The sequence below is a fragment of the Rana temporaria genome, chromosome 4, assembly GCF_905171775.1.
Source record: "Rana temporaria chromosome 4, aRanTem1.1, whole genome shotgun sequence".
Taxonomy (NCBI): domain Eukaryota; kingdom Metazoa; phylum Chordata; class Amphibia; order Anura; family Ranidae; genus Rana; species Rana temporaria.
The window spans coordinates 419,816,609-419,829,066 of NC_053492.1; the positions used below are offsets into that span (position 1 = coordinate 419,816,609).

The window sequence follows — 12,458 nt, forward strand, 5'->3', positions numbered from 1 at the left end:
ACTGCAAATGGGACTTCTTATGGCTTTCTTTCAACAATGGCTTTCTTCTTGCTACTCTTCCATAATGGCCAGATTTGTGGAGTGCACGACTAATAGTGGTTCTGTGGACAGATTTTCCCACCTCAGCTGTGGATCTCTACAGCTCCTCCAGAGTTACCATGGCACTTTTGTCTGCTTCTCTGATTAATGCTCTCCTTGCCCAGCCTGTCAGTTTAGGTGGATGGCCATGCTGGGGGGGTGTTAGGGGTGGGTTGGGGAGGCTGGAGCCCCGAATGGGTCAATGAAAAGCCCAGAGTCTCGGCCATAGAGCATTTAATAAATAGCCCCGAGTGCCACCGAGCAGGGACCATTTTGTTTCCGAGCGCCGCCGAGTGACAGAGCAGGTCCCGCCTTCTGGAGCCTGCAGCGCCTATGATGGACGTCCCACTGGTCCAATCCGGGACCGCGGGACGTGTGACGTTCATCATAGGCGCCGCAAGCTTAGAAGGCGGGAATTACAATGCCGTCCGGCATGCCATGAGACATCCCCGCTCTGTTCGGATGCTTTCCACAGCTCCTGAGCCTCCTCTCCTCTGGCTGACTGTGTGCATATGTATGACGGGCACACCACGGCTGTCCACCACGCCACATCCCCACTCCCTGCTTGGCGGCTCTCCTCTCCTCCTTGGCTCCATCGCTATGACGGGCACATTGGGTGTGCCGGCGCCGCACACCACGGCTGAGGTAGGTGATGTCAGTGATTGTGTATGTATGTAGGTCAGGTCAGTGTAGTCAGGTCAGTGTATGCAGGTCAGTGTGGTCAGGTCAGTGTAGTCAGGTCAGGTCAGTGTAGTCAGGTCAGGTCAAGTCAGTGTAGTCAGGTCAGGTCAGTGTAGTCAGGTCAGTGTAGTCAGGTCAGTGTAGTGTATGCAGGTCAGGTCAGTGTAGTCAGGTCAGTGTATGCAGGTCAGGTCAGTGTGGTCAGGTCAGTGTATGCAGGTCAGGTCAGGTCAGTGTAGTCAGGTCAGGTCAGTGTAGTCAGGTCATTATGGTCAGGTCAGGTCAGTGTGGTCAGGTCAGGTCAGTGTAGTCAGGTCAGGTCAGTGTAGTCAGGTTAGTGTAGTCAGGTCAGGTCAGTGTATGCATATCAGGTCAGTGTAGTCAGGTCAGGTCAGTGTAGTCAGGTCAGGTCAGTGTATTCAGGTCAGTGTGGTCAGGTCAGTGTATTTAGGTCAGGTCAGTGTGGTCAGGTCAGTGTAGTCAGGTCAGGTTATTGTAGTCAGGTCAGTGTAGTGTATGCAGGTCAGGTCAGTGTAGTCAGGTCAGTGTATGCAGGTCAGGTCAGTGTGGTCAGGTCAGTGTATGCAGGTCAGGTCAGTGTGGTCAGGTCAGGTCAGTGTAGTCAGGTCAGGTCAGTGTAGTCAGGTCAGGTCAGTGTGGTCAGGTCAGGTCAGTGTGGTCAGGTCAGGTCAGTGTAGTCAGGTCAGGTCAGTGTAGTCAGGTCAGTGTAGTGTATGCAGGTCTGGTCAGTATAGTCAGGTCAGTGTATGCAGGTCAGGTCAGTGTAGTCAGGTCAGTGTATGCAGGTCAGGTCAGTGTATGCAGGTCAGGTCAGTGTATGGAGGTCAGGTCAGTGATTGTGTATGTAGGTCAGGTCAGTGTAGTCAGGTCAGTGATTGTGTATGTAGGTCAGGTCAGTGTATGCAGGTCAGGTCAGTGGATGCAATGCAGGTCAGGTCAGTGTATGCAATGCAGGTCAGTGTAGTCAGGTCAGGTCAGTGTAGTCAGGTCAGTGATTGTGTATGTAGGTCAGGTCAGTGTAGTCAGGTCAGGGCAGTGTAGTCAGGTCAGGGCAGTGTAGTCAGGTCAGGGCAGTGTAGTCAGGTCAGTGTACCTGCGGCCATGTCTTGGTAGGTTTGCAGTTGTGCCATACTCTCCATTTTTGGATGATGGATTGAACAGTGCTCAGTGAGATCTTCAAAGCTTGAGATATTTGTATAACCTAACCTAGGTTTAAACTTCTCCACAACTTTATCCCTGACCTGTCTGATGTGTTCCTTGGCCTTCATGATGCTGTATGTTCACTAAGGTTCTTTAACAAACCTCTGAGGGCTTCACAGAACAGCTGTTTTTATACAATGATTAAATTACACACAGGTGGACTCTATTTACTAATTAGGTTACTTCTGAAGGCAATTGGTTCCACTGAATTCTAGTTAGGGGTATAAGAGTAAAGGGGGCTGAATACAAATGCACGCTACACTTTTCAGATATTTATTTGTAAAAAAAATGGAAAACCATTTTATCATTTTCATTCCACTCCACAATTATGTGCCACTCTGTGTTGGTCTATTAAATAAAATCCCAATAAAACACAATTGAAAATTTCAAGGGGTATGAATACTTTTTCAAGCCTTTTTATATGTAATGCGCTGCGTACATTAAAGGTGCTATATAAGTACCTGTAATAATAAATATCATTCTCTACAAATTTAAAAGTCTAAAGTGAACCTGGCAAAATATAAGTGTAACACATACCAGTGTATATATAAAAGGGTATTCCTGCGCTAATATGGACCAATAGTAACAATTGCTAGAGGGTGCCGCAAACACCATGAGGGTCAAACACTACCCATAAGGGAACAACAAATAATCAAATAATAGGTTTTGCGCTCCCACATCAAATAAAAATAAAACCTCTGTGAGTAAATCTAACAGTAAGTAGAAACAATAAAACATAGATATATAAAGAGTGAATAAAGTGCTGATGTGCTGGAATCAAGTGACTTGAAGTGGAGCAATAAATAGTGGAACAATAAATATGTATTGAAGTGGCGCAAAATATGTATTATAACATAAACATGAATAAGTCCATTGAGAGTGTTGCTGTGAGTGCTAGCGGGTCTCAGGCCTCGTACACACGACAGAGTTTCTCGGCAGAATTCAGCGAGAAACTCGGTCAGAGCCGGATTCTGCCAAGAAACTCTGTCGTGTGTACACTTTCAGCCCGATGGAGCCGCCGAGGAACTCGTCGAGAAAATAGAGAACATGTTCTCTATTTTCTCGTTGTTCTATGGGAGAACTCGGCCCGCCGAGCTCCTCTGCGGCTTCAGGGCTGAACTCGCCGAGGAACTCGATGTGTTTGGCACGTCGAGTTCTTCGGTCGTGTGTACGAGGCCTAAGAAGAGGAAATGGGGATACTTCTAGATCCATAGTGCAAAGTGCAATAATGCAGGTGCTCTGTAACAGTGACAGGTGGCACTCGTGACTTCGGTGATGAGTGGCTCTTCGGTGTGAGTAACACCCGGAGGTGTACTACCTTCTTACCCTCCTCCTGTAAGGTAAGCAGCATAAAAGGTATGGTGGAATGCTAGGTCATTCAGGATGGGAAGGGGGCTCCTTCCTTCTCTAGCGTTCCCAATGTTGTGCAGATAGAGGCTGGGAGGGAGCGCTCGGAGAGCCAGGTATAATGGAGAGATGAGAGAAACAGAGCCTCTTGGTGCAATACGTTTTTGGTTCAAAGTATTGGCAATTTATTAAAGCGGGAGTTCACCCGAAAGTTTTTTTTTTTAACATTAGATTGAGGCTCATTTTGTCAAGGGGAATCGGGTGTTTTTTTTTAAATCGAAGCAGTACTTACCGTTTTAGAGAGCGATCTTCTCCGCCGCTTCTGGGTATGGTCTTCGGGACTGGGCGTTCCTATTTGATTGACAGGCTTCCAACAGGCTTCCGACGGTCGCATACATCGCGTCACAAGTAGCCGAAAGAAGCCGAACGTCAGTGCGGCTCTATACGGCGCCTGCGCACCGACGTTCAGCTACTTTCGGAAAATCGTGACGCGATGTATGCGACCGTCAGAAGCCTGTCGGAAGCCTGTCAATCAAGTAAGAACGCCCAGTCACGCAGCCCATACCTGGAAGCGGCGGAGAAGATGCATCTCTAAAACGGTAAGTACTGCTTAGATTGTAAAAAAACACCCGATTCCCCTTGACAAAACGAGCCTCAATCTAATGTTAAAAAAAAAGGTTTTTGGGTGAACCTCCACTTTAAATAAAGAAAGTACTCACATTTAAAATAACATAAACCTTCATTGAATGAAACGAGCGGCGAGCTCGAGACCTGATCGCGTCACTTCCGGTGTCCGTATGCCTGTGTCCTACGCGTTACGTCACTGTCACGTGACATCAATGGTGATTTAAGGTTCCCCTATTTATTGCTCCACTTCAAGTCACTTGATTCCAGCACATCAGCACTTTATTCACTCTTTATATATCTATGTTTTATTGTTTATACCTACTGTTAGATTTACTCACAGAGGTTTTATTTTTATTTGATGTGGGAGTGCAACACCATTATTTGATTATTCGTTACATACCAGTGCATGCATTACTGATCACAGTACAGTATCTGACTATGCATAATTGTTGCTCTCTTTCCAGAAGGGCAGAGCCATCTTTGTTTAGGGGGTCTTGGGTCAGCATCTACTTCCTGGACTGAGTTACTGGCTCAGAGATGTGTTCACAAATGTCTGAACACAGATCAGCCTCTGACCTTGCGTTATTGGGCCAGATTCACGTAGGGAGCGCGTATTTGTGAGCGGGCGTAACGTATCCTATTTACGCTACCCCTCCGCAACTTTGACAGGCAAGTGCAGTATTCTCAAAGCAAAGTTGCGGCGGCGTAGCGTAAATAGGCCGGCGTAAGCCCGCCTAATTTAAATATGGAACATGTGGGCGAGTTTTGGCCGTTCGTGAAAGTATCCCAGTGCGCATGCTCCAAATCAACCCGCAAAAAGCCAATGCTTTCGTCGTGAACGTAAATGACGCACAGCTATATTCGCGAACGGCTTACGCAAACGACGTAATCAACATAAAATTCGACGCTGGCCCGACGTCCATACTTAACATTGGCTGCGCCTCATATAGCAGGGGTAACTTTACGCCGGAAAAAGCCTAACGTAAACGGCGTATCTGTACTGCGACGGCCAGGCGTACATTCGTGAATTGGCGTATCTAGCTGATTTACATATTCTAGGAGTAAATCAGCGTACACGCTCCTAGCGGCCAGCGTAAATATGCAGTTAAGATACGACGGCGTAGGAGACTTAGGCTGGTCGTATCTTAGAAAAATTCTGGCGTATCTGATTCTTTGAATCAGGCGCCAAGAAACGACGCCTCAGACTCAGAGATACAACGGTGTATCTGGAGATACGCCGTTGTATCTCCTACGTGAATCTGGCCCATAAAGTTGCAGTCTAACCACTCCGAGAGAGTAGACTAAGGAAATGCTTCCTCATGCCTGCAGCAGACTGATGGCATTAGCCTAGGCAAAGTTACCGGACTAGAGCTCAAGGTCAGCTTTTTAATGATAAAAAGGTGTAGCTAAAAATTATACTGTTTCTAGTTGTAGTTGTTGTTACAGAAAACTATGGAAAACCACAGACTATAACTATATGGAACTATAATACTGTATATAATAATATACAAAAAAGTAACAGAGCTGAATCAAATGTTAACAAGTTTTTAACATACTTGTAGAATCCTGTGACAGAGAGGCTCACACGGTCCTCATAAGCCGATTTTATCTGGAAAAGAGAATAAAAGATGAATCACCCCTATGCCATACCAATAACTCTGAAATTGCCAAAATGTATAATCAATATACAGACTTACCAGCAGAGGGCAACATTAGCCAGAAAATTTTGACTAGTTATTTAAGCTGTTCTAAACAGTTAACAATGCTGGTGTTAAAGCAGAGGTCCACCCGGAAAAAAAAAGCCGGCAGCTACAAATACTGCAGCTGTTGACTTTTAAAAAATGGACACTTACCTGTCCAGCGCGCCCGCGATGTCGGCAACCGAGGCCAAGCAATCGCTCCTCTCTCGGCTGCACCCGCCGCCATCCTCTGTGAGGGAATCAGGAAGTGAAACGTTGCGGCTCCACTGCCTGGTTCCCAGCTGCGCGAGTAGCGCGGCGCACCCTCACCGGTCCCCACTCTTTCCTGGGACCAGTGTGTTTCCCAGGAGACAGCGGGGGGGGGGGGGGGGGAGCGGGGAAGTGGCGTGACTCCCACAGGAGCATATGCCCTGAAGTGGGTGCAAATACCCCCCTCTTTCATTCCAATAGTTTTTTATTGGCGTAAACAGAAAAGAAAAGAACAACAACATTGCATTTTGACTTTCAGCATAACAGTTGTCATTTCTCAGCAAAAAAAAAAGCATGGAGACATGAATGGATGGGTGATTTTGTTTTGAATATTATAAATTAATTAAATTGCATTTTTGGTTTGTGGTGCAGTGTAGTTCTGCAGGGGGTGGGGATCTGATGTCACACATTGCACACTATAGAGCAGAGAGCTGAGCATAATCTGAGACCTGAGTGGAGTGGTCTTATAGGGAAACGTACACAGCTGAGGCTGTCAATCACCTTCTGTATGCTGGGGGATTGCAGGACCATCCCCCAGGATTCTGTGGTTTTGGCATAGACTGTCAGCAGTGACTCAGATAGCAGAGGAATGGGAAAGCAGAGAGAAATCACATGAAGTGCTTTGGATGAAGGCAGGTACATTCTATAGAAGGATATGCTTTGTTCATTTTTCATTTAGGAGGTTTATAACCACTTTAAATAGCCTTTTACAGACAGCATCAAACCTAATAGTCCTTTATACTAAAGGGGCTTATGTCCTAAGACCTTAGAACAGTGGTTCCCAACCTAGGGTCGGGGCCCCTTTGAGGGTCGACTGATGATTTGCCAGTGGTCACCGAACCTAGGCTGTTCCTGGAGCCTATGTCCGCCCACTCAGCCTCCTCAGAGCCGCCCATTCAGTTCATGGCATGGCTGGGGGGCAGAGACTAGAGGTCAGCTGATTGGTGAAGAATGTAAAGTGGGAGAGGATGGAGGAGACCTTATCTTCTGATTTCGGTGTTGGTGTCACTGCTACGAGACACCACAAAGTCGGAGACACAGTGAAGCCGGAGACACAGTGAGTAACATTACCTGTGATTAATAGTTGCCATTAAAAGTCCCCACTACAGTTCTGAGATCAGCAGATGACCTTGATCAAAAGCACCCAAGTTTGCTGATCAGAACTCCCCCTAACACTGCCACTCATCCCATTCCCCCCACCAAGGAGTAAGGGACGGAAATTGAGAATTCATGAACGGGAGCGGAAAAGAGGGGGGAGGAACAAAGAAAAGTGGAGAGAAAACAAGAAAGATAGCTAGAGAGAGGGATGGCGTAAAAAAAATACAAATAAATTAGTATAGAGAGATATAAAAGTTAACGAAGGGAGAACAAAGAGAGTGGTACATCCTAAAATGTACCATAATGGGTTTTAATACAAGTGGAAAGGACTCAAGGAGTGCAAATTGTACGTGGGTTAGGGACGCAAATGACTTGTCTTGCCTTGGGTGCTGACAACCCAATAATTTTACAGTTAGGGGTCCCCACAACTTGGGGAATTTTATCAAGGGGTCACGGCACTAGAAAGGTTGAGAACCACTGCCTTAGACGTTGATTATATGAGCAAGTATGATTTTACTGTCATGCTACATCTATGAACATAAAAAAGCAGGGTCACTACGTGGCTGAAGAGGAGGGAGTCTGGTCAGGTATCTAGTGTTGGTGTATATCAGGAAAAGCAACAGTGATTAGTAGGGCTGCAACTTTTCATAATCGATTAGTTGGCCGATTATTGTTTTGATTAATCGGATAATAGCATTAAAAAAAAAAAAAAATTGCATTTAAAAAAAAATTTGGGCCAATTTGTTGTTGGGCAGATTACAAAACACAAATTGCCGCAAAAACACATTACATGCTTTTCTGCAGCTTCTACATTGAAGTATATTGAACCAAAAAAAAAAAATAGCACCGTTTTGCGTTAAAAACTCCTTGCCCTTTCCAAATACGCAGCAGCTGAAAAAAAATCATGGATGTGAACGTGTCCCATAGGAAAACATGTAACTGAACTGTAGTGTGTTTCTGCAAAAAGCACCAAAAAACAGAGATGTGACCCGGGCCCGAGATGTTTAGTAACATAACGGGGTTAAAAAAACAAAAATAAGTACAAAAAAGAGCAAATAATCACTACTGTAAGGGGTTTATTTTTCTACTGTGGGACAGTGAAAGTAATATTTACAGTAGCAATGATTTGCTTTTTTGTACTATAAAGGGCTAATTTTATTTTTTTTAACCCCATTATGTTACCTACCGATTAATCGATTATGAAAATTGTAATCGATTAATTTCATAATCGATTAGTTGTCGATTAATCGATTAGTTATTTAGGCCCTAGTGCTTAGACAAGATTTTAAAACCTGTCCAACTAACCCTTACCCAACATTGGTCAGCCAAGAGTTCCCATAGTCATAGGATTGCCCCATGATACATTTTACTGCATATCTGTGGCCCGGTTTACCATCTAACATTCCTAGCATGGACATTGATCTATGCTTGTGCATCAAGGCCAGTTTTGGGTAAAAGCTGAGTGATTAACATACCAGTTAATTTTTAGACTTAGGGATCAAACCAGAGCACCTAATATAAACCTTCACAAACCACAGAACGCTTTATGCAGCTAGATCCCTGGTAGGAATCAAACCTAGGACTCCAATACTGCTATACAAGAGTAGAAAATGCTTAGCTGCCATGTATGATTTACATACCCAACTTTCCCATGAGCCATTTGGGTTAGATTTCTTGTAGGGTTCCAGCCTCTGCAGAAGTGTCTGACAAGCTTTCTATAGAACAAGAGAAATTGTTACACCACAACAAAGCATCATTGTAATTAAATAGGCCACCAAACGTCAATGATAGCCTTAAACAAATACGCATGAAAAAAGTACTAAGAGGTACCAATGCTGAATTCTAGGCAGATATTAAAGACACAAGTTAATACAGTGCTGTAATCATTAACCACTTCAGCCCTCCAAACAGACCCTGACATCTCCCCTTTGAGACAGACAAAGGGACTGAGGACACAGATTCCCCAGTCCCTTTCTCAGCACTGAAGATGAATGTGTATGGGTGTATGGGGACCACTGCAACAGCTTCGATCTAAGGTAAGTATTTCATAATATGTGATGCATTCTAGCTCATTATGTCTTTGTTATGCAGGTTTATAATTTTTTTGTTTATGTTTTAATGTTAACCCCTTCCCAGTCAGTGTCATTAGTACAGTGGCAGTGTATATTATTAGCACTGATCACTGTATAAGGCCGCGTACACACGATCGGTCCATCCGATGAGAATGGTCCGAAGGACCGTTGTCATCGGTTAACCGATGAAGTTGACTGATGGTCTGATGTGCCTACACACCATAGGTTAAATAACCGATCATGTCAGAACGCGGTGACGTAAAACACAACAACGTGCTGAAAAAAACGAAGTTCTATGCTTCCAAGCATGCGTCGACTTGATTCTGAGCATGCGCGGGTTTTTAACCGATGCTTTTGCATACTAACGATCGGTTTTGACCTATCGGTTAGGCGTCCATCGGTTTAATTTTAAAGCAAGTTCTCATTTTTTTGACCGAAAGATAACTGACCGATGGGGCCCACACACGATCGGTTTGGACCGATGAAAACGGTCCTTCAGTCCGTTTTCATCAGTTTTGACCGATCATGTGTACGCGGCCTTAGTGTCACTGGTGTCAGCGTAAGTTAATCAGTGCCCCCCCTGTGTCAGCTAGTGTCAGATTCTCCACCGCAGTATCACAGCCCCACTATAATTTGCTGATCACCATTACTAGTATTAATAAATAAATAAAAATCCCAAAATATATCCCATCCTTGGTAGACGCTATAGCTTTTTAATATACACTTATTTGGGCACTTTCAAATCATCCCAAATAGCCTCCCCGTACCACTGTTCACAGCGAGCTTGAATTTCCAGCACAAGTACCTTGGGTACATAAGGGAATTCCAAGCCATACTCGGTAGCTACCCTCTTCAGGAGTACTCGCTGTAAGCGGGCGAGCTTAGACAAAGTCTGGGAACTTCCCATCCCAGGCATTACACAAGAGTTCCGAACCAAGGGCTGAGCAAGTGAAGGCTGGATTCCTTCGCCAAGTACGGTCTCCCTAGTTGTATCTGGGACTTCCACCCGAGGTGTGGTGTCCCCAGTGTCCATGGAGAATATATCCGGGAGACTGCGTATTGGGGTGACACGTTTTAGATTGCTCCATCTAAGTTCCTGGGACATTGTTTCAAATAAGTCATCATCCCGACATCGGACGAAGAGTCTATGTCCGAGGAATTCCACTCCCCAGCAGGTAGATATGTGCGGGTAGATATAGTCAGGTTACCCCCAGCCTCCTTACCAGTTCCTGGCGTGGACTTCCCAGAGACATCGCCACTCACGAGGTCCGGTTCTGGCAGGGGCTGAGGTAGGCCTCGACTGCAGCCGCGGGAGGCCTTAACATAGCCCACCTTTCTTTTCGCAGGTGGGACAAAAGCACGGGTGGTAGCGGTAGCAGGGTCCGCTGCAATGTCCTCTGATGGCTCTGAAGTAACAGTGGCATCTACTCCAGATACACCTGTAGCAGCAGATGCGGTGCATGTAGGCCGGACCGAGGGGGCATAGACGACTTCCTCCGAAGTGACGGTGCCTGTTAGCCAGTTCACCCGATAAGCGCGGGGCGGCACAGTGGGCTGTTCCACCTCAAAGGGATACACCCCGCAGGATTGACATCGGCCGAATGGGCGCAGTTGGATGGACAGTCCCTCACATCCAGGGCAGAGTATGCTCCCCGGCCTCCACATCCCGACTGGTGTACAGCGTGAAGTGGCCTTGAGGCTTTAGTCAGAACCCCCTATCTGTGAGCGGGGCTCCGGACTGGGCAGCATCCGCAGTAGTAGGCACAGGGAACATCCTAGGTCCCGACATGGTAGGTGCCCAAGAAAAGGACGACATGCTGCTCGATCCACTCACTTGATCCAGCAACTCCTGGTCTTTGGCACGAAACACACTCACGCGGTTCACGCTGGTGGCGGGAACGCCTCCCAGTTTAGCTCTTATGGCACGTAGTTCGCAGGCTTTTTCCTTAACGACTCCACCCATGACCTACGCAGTAGGCAAAGTAGAGATTCTGCACCCCTTAACCCCTTCTTCTCAAAGCACAGTCCAACACTTTCTCAATAGCAGACTTCCCAAAAAGCGAAAAAAACATTACTCCAGTTTCCAAAGGCAACGGCAAATGATCCCGGACGAGCCCCCACGTGTAGCACTACCCCCGAAGGAGCTGCTGGTTAAATTTTGGGTTTGCACATTACCTTTATAGCTTCGTTGTCGGGGTGGGGAAATCCATAAGAAATGCAATGTCCAGACAGATGTAAAACCTTCAACAGTCAGGCTTTATTTTTACTGCATGGTAACTTGAAGTAGAGAAAGTAGAAGGGAGGAGAAGAGCAGGGGAGGGTTTAGGCAGGGGAAAGAGACCGCTGTTCCAGATGAGTGCACTTCGGTGGTGAGTCTGAACTCAGAGAGATCCAGTGGGTGCAGGCAATGCACGAAACATAAATGGAAGCAAAAAGGTATGGACAGTCGCACTCCAATAAAAAACAATAAAAGCCTTTAATCCAGTAAAAAAACACTGCACAAACAGAGAAACAGCAAACGGTGGGATAATAATATAGCTGACGCGTTTCACATTGTTATACAATGCTTAGTCATAGCTATGACTTACCTTTTTGCTTCCATTTATGGAGGGTTTAGGCACACGGTACAGAATGTTCAAAAATATTCAATCAGTCTTCACTCTCAGCTATTGAGTGGGAATTGCTCACTCTGACATGGCCTAGAACCCGGGATGATGCACAAACTAATGTCCAGACGGTCTCTGCCACAGACCTCTTGGAATGAACTTGGTCTCTGCCATAGACCTTTGAATGTACTTGGTCTCTGCCACAGACCCTTGAATGTAGGTGGATGCATCCAGGAATCCTCTGCCACAGGATTACAAAGTCCCGAACCTCCAGCCGTGCAGTAGAAGAACCTTTAAGCCAATACTGGCAGACTGCAGGGCTTTCAATATAGTGGATCTTAATTCGGTCACCAGGCCTCACCCGAGACGCTAGCACTTTGCCAGTCTCCTCCAGGGCATGTCCTCCCCCAGTTTCCTTTATTAGGACAGCTTCCTCCCTTGTGGACAGATAGCTTGGGATCCTCTTTTAGGATTGCAGGAACCAGCCAGCATAGCTGGGCTTACTAAACAGCGAAGCAACTCCGGGCCAACGTGGCTCCGAAGCTGGGCTCACGCACACCTCGCGCCAGGAGGGCCACGAGGTGAAGGACCCCAGACAATGGCGTCTGCCCCTTAAGTATCCTTTCCCAGCATGCACAGCGGGGTCACCACTCCCTCTGTACTGCTGCAGAGAAAGGACACTCAATATACCATGGTACACCTGTGTTCCAACATAAGGCCAGGATGGCAACACCACCTGCAAGCAACAAGGGAAACTACCAAGCAGTACCACAGCCAGA

The 12,458-nt window shown here is 46.3% G+C and overlaps 1 protein-coding gene across 1 annotated transcript in view; it reads right to left on the reverse strand.

Moving 5' to 3' along the window:
* The window catches only part of XDH (xanthine dehydrogenase), a 125,465-nt gene that overhangs the window by 10,301 nt on the left and 102,706 nt on the right, over window positions 1–12,458 (reverse strand). Inside the window, exons 30-31 of the mRNA XM_040351324.1 lie at window positions 8,642–8,716; window positions 5,511–5,563 (exon numbers count right to left, since the gene is read on the reverse strand). Coding sequence (XP_040207258.1) covers window positions 5,511–5,563; window positions 8,642–8,716 — 128 coding nt within the window. The remainder of the gene's footprint in view (window positions 1–5,510; window positions 5,564–8,641; window positions 8,717–12,458) is intronic.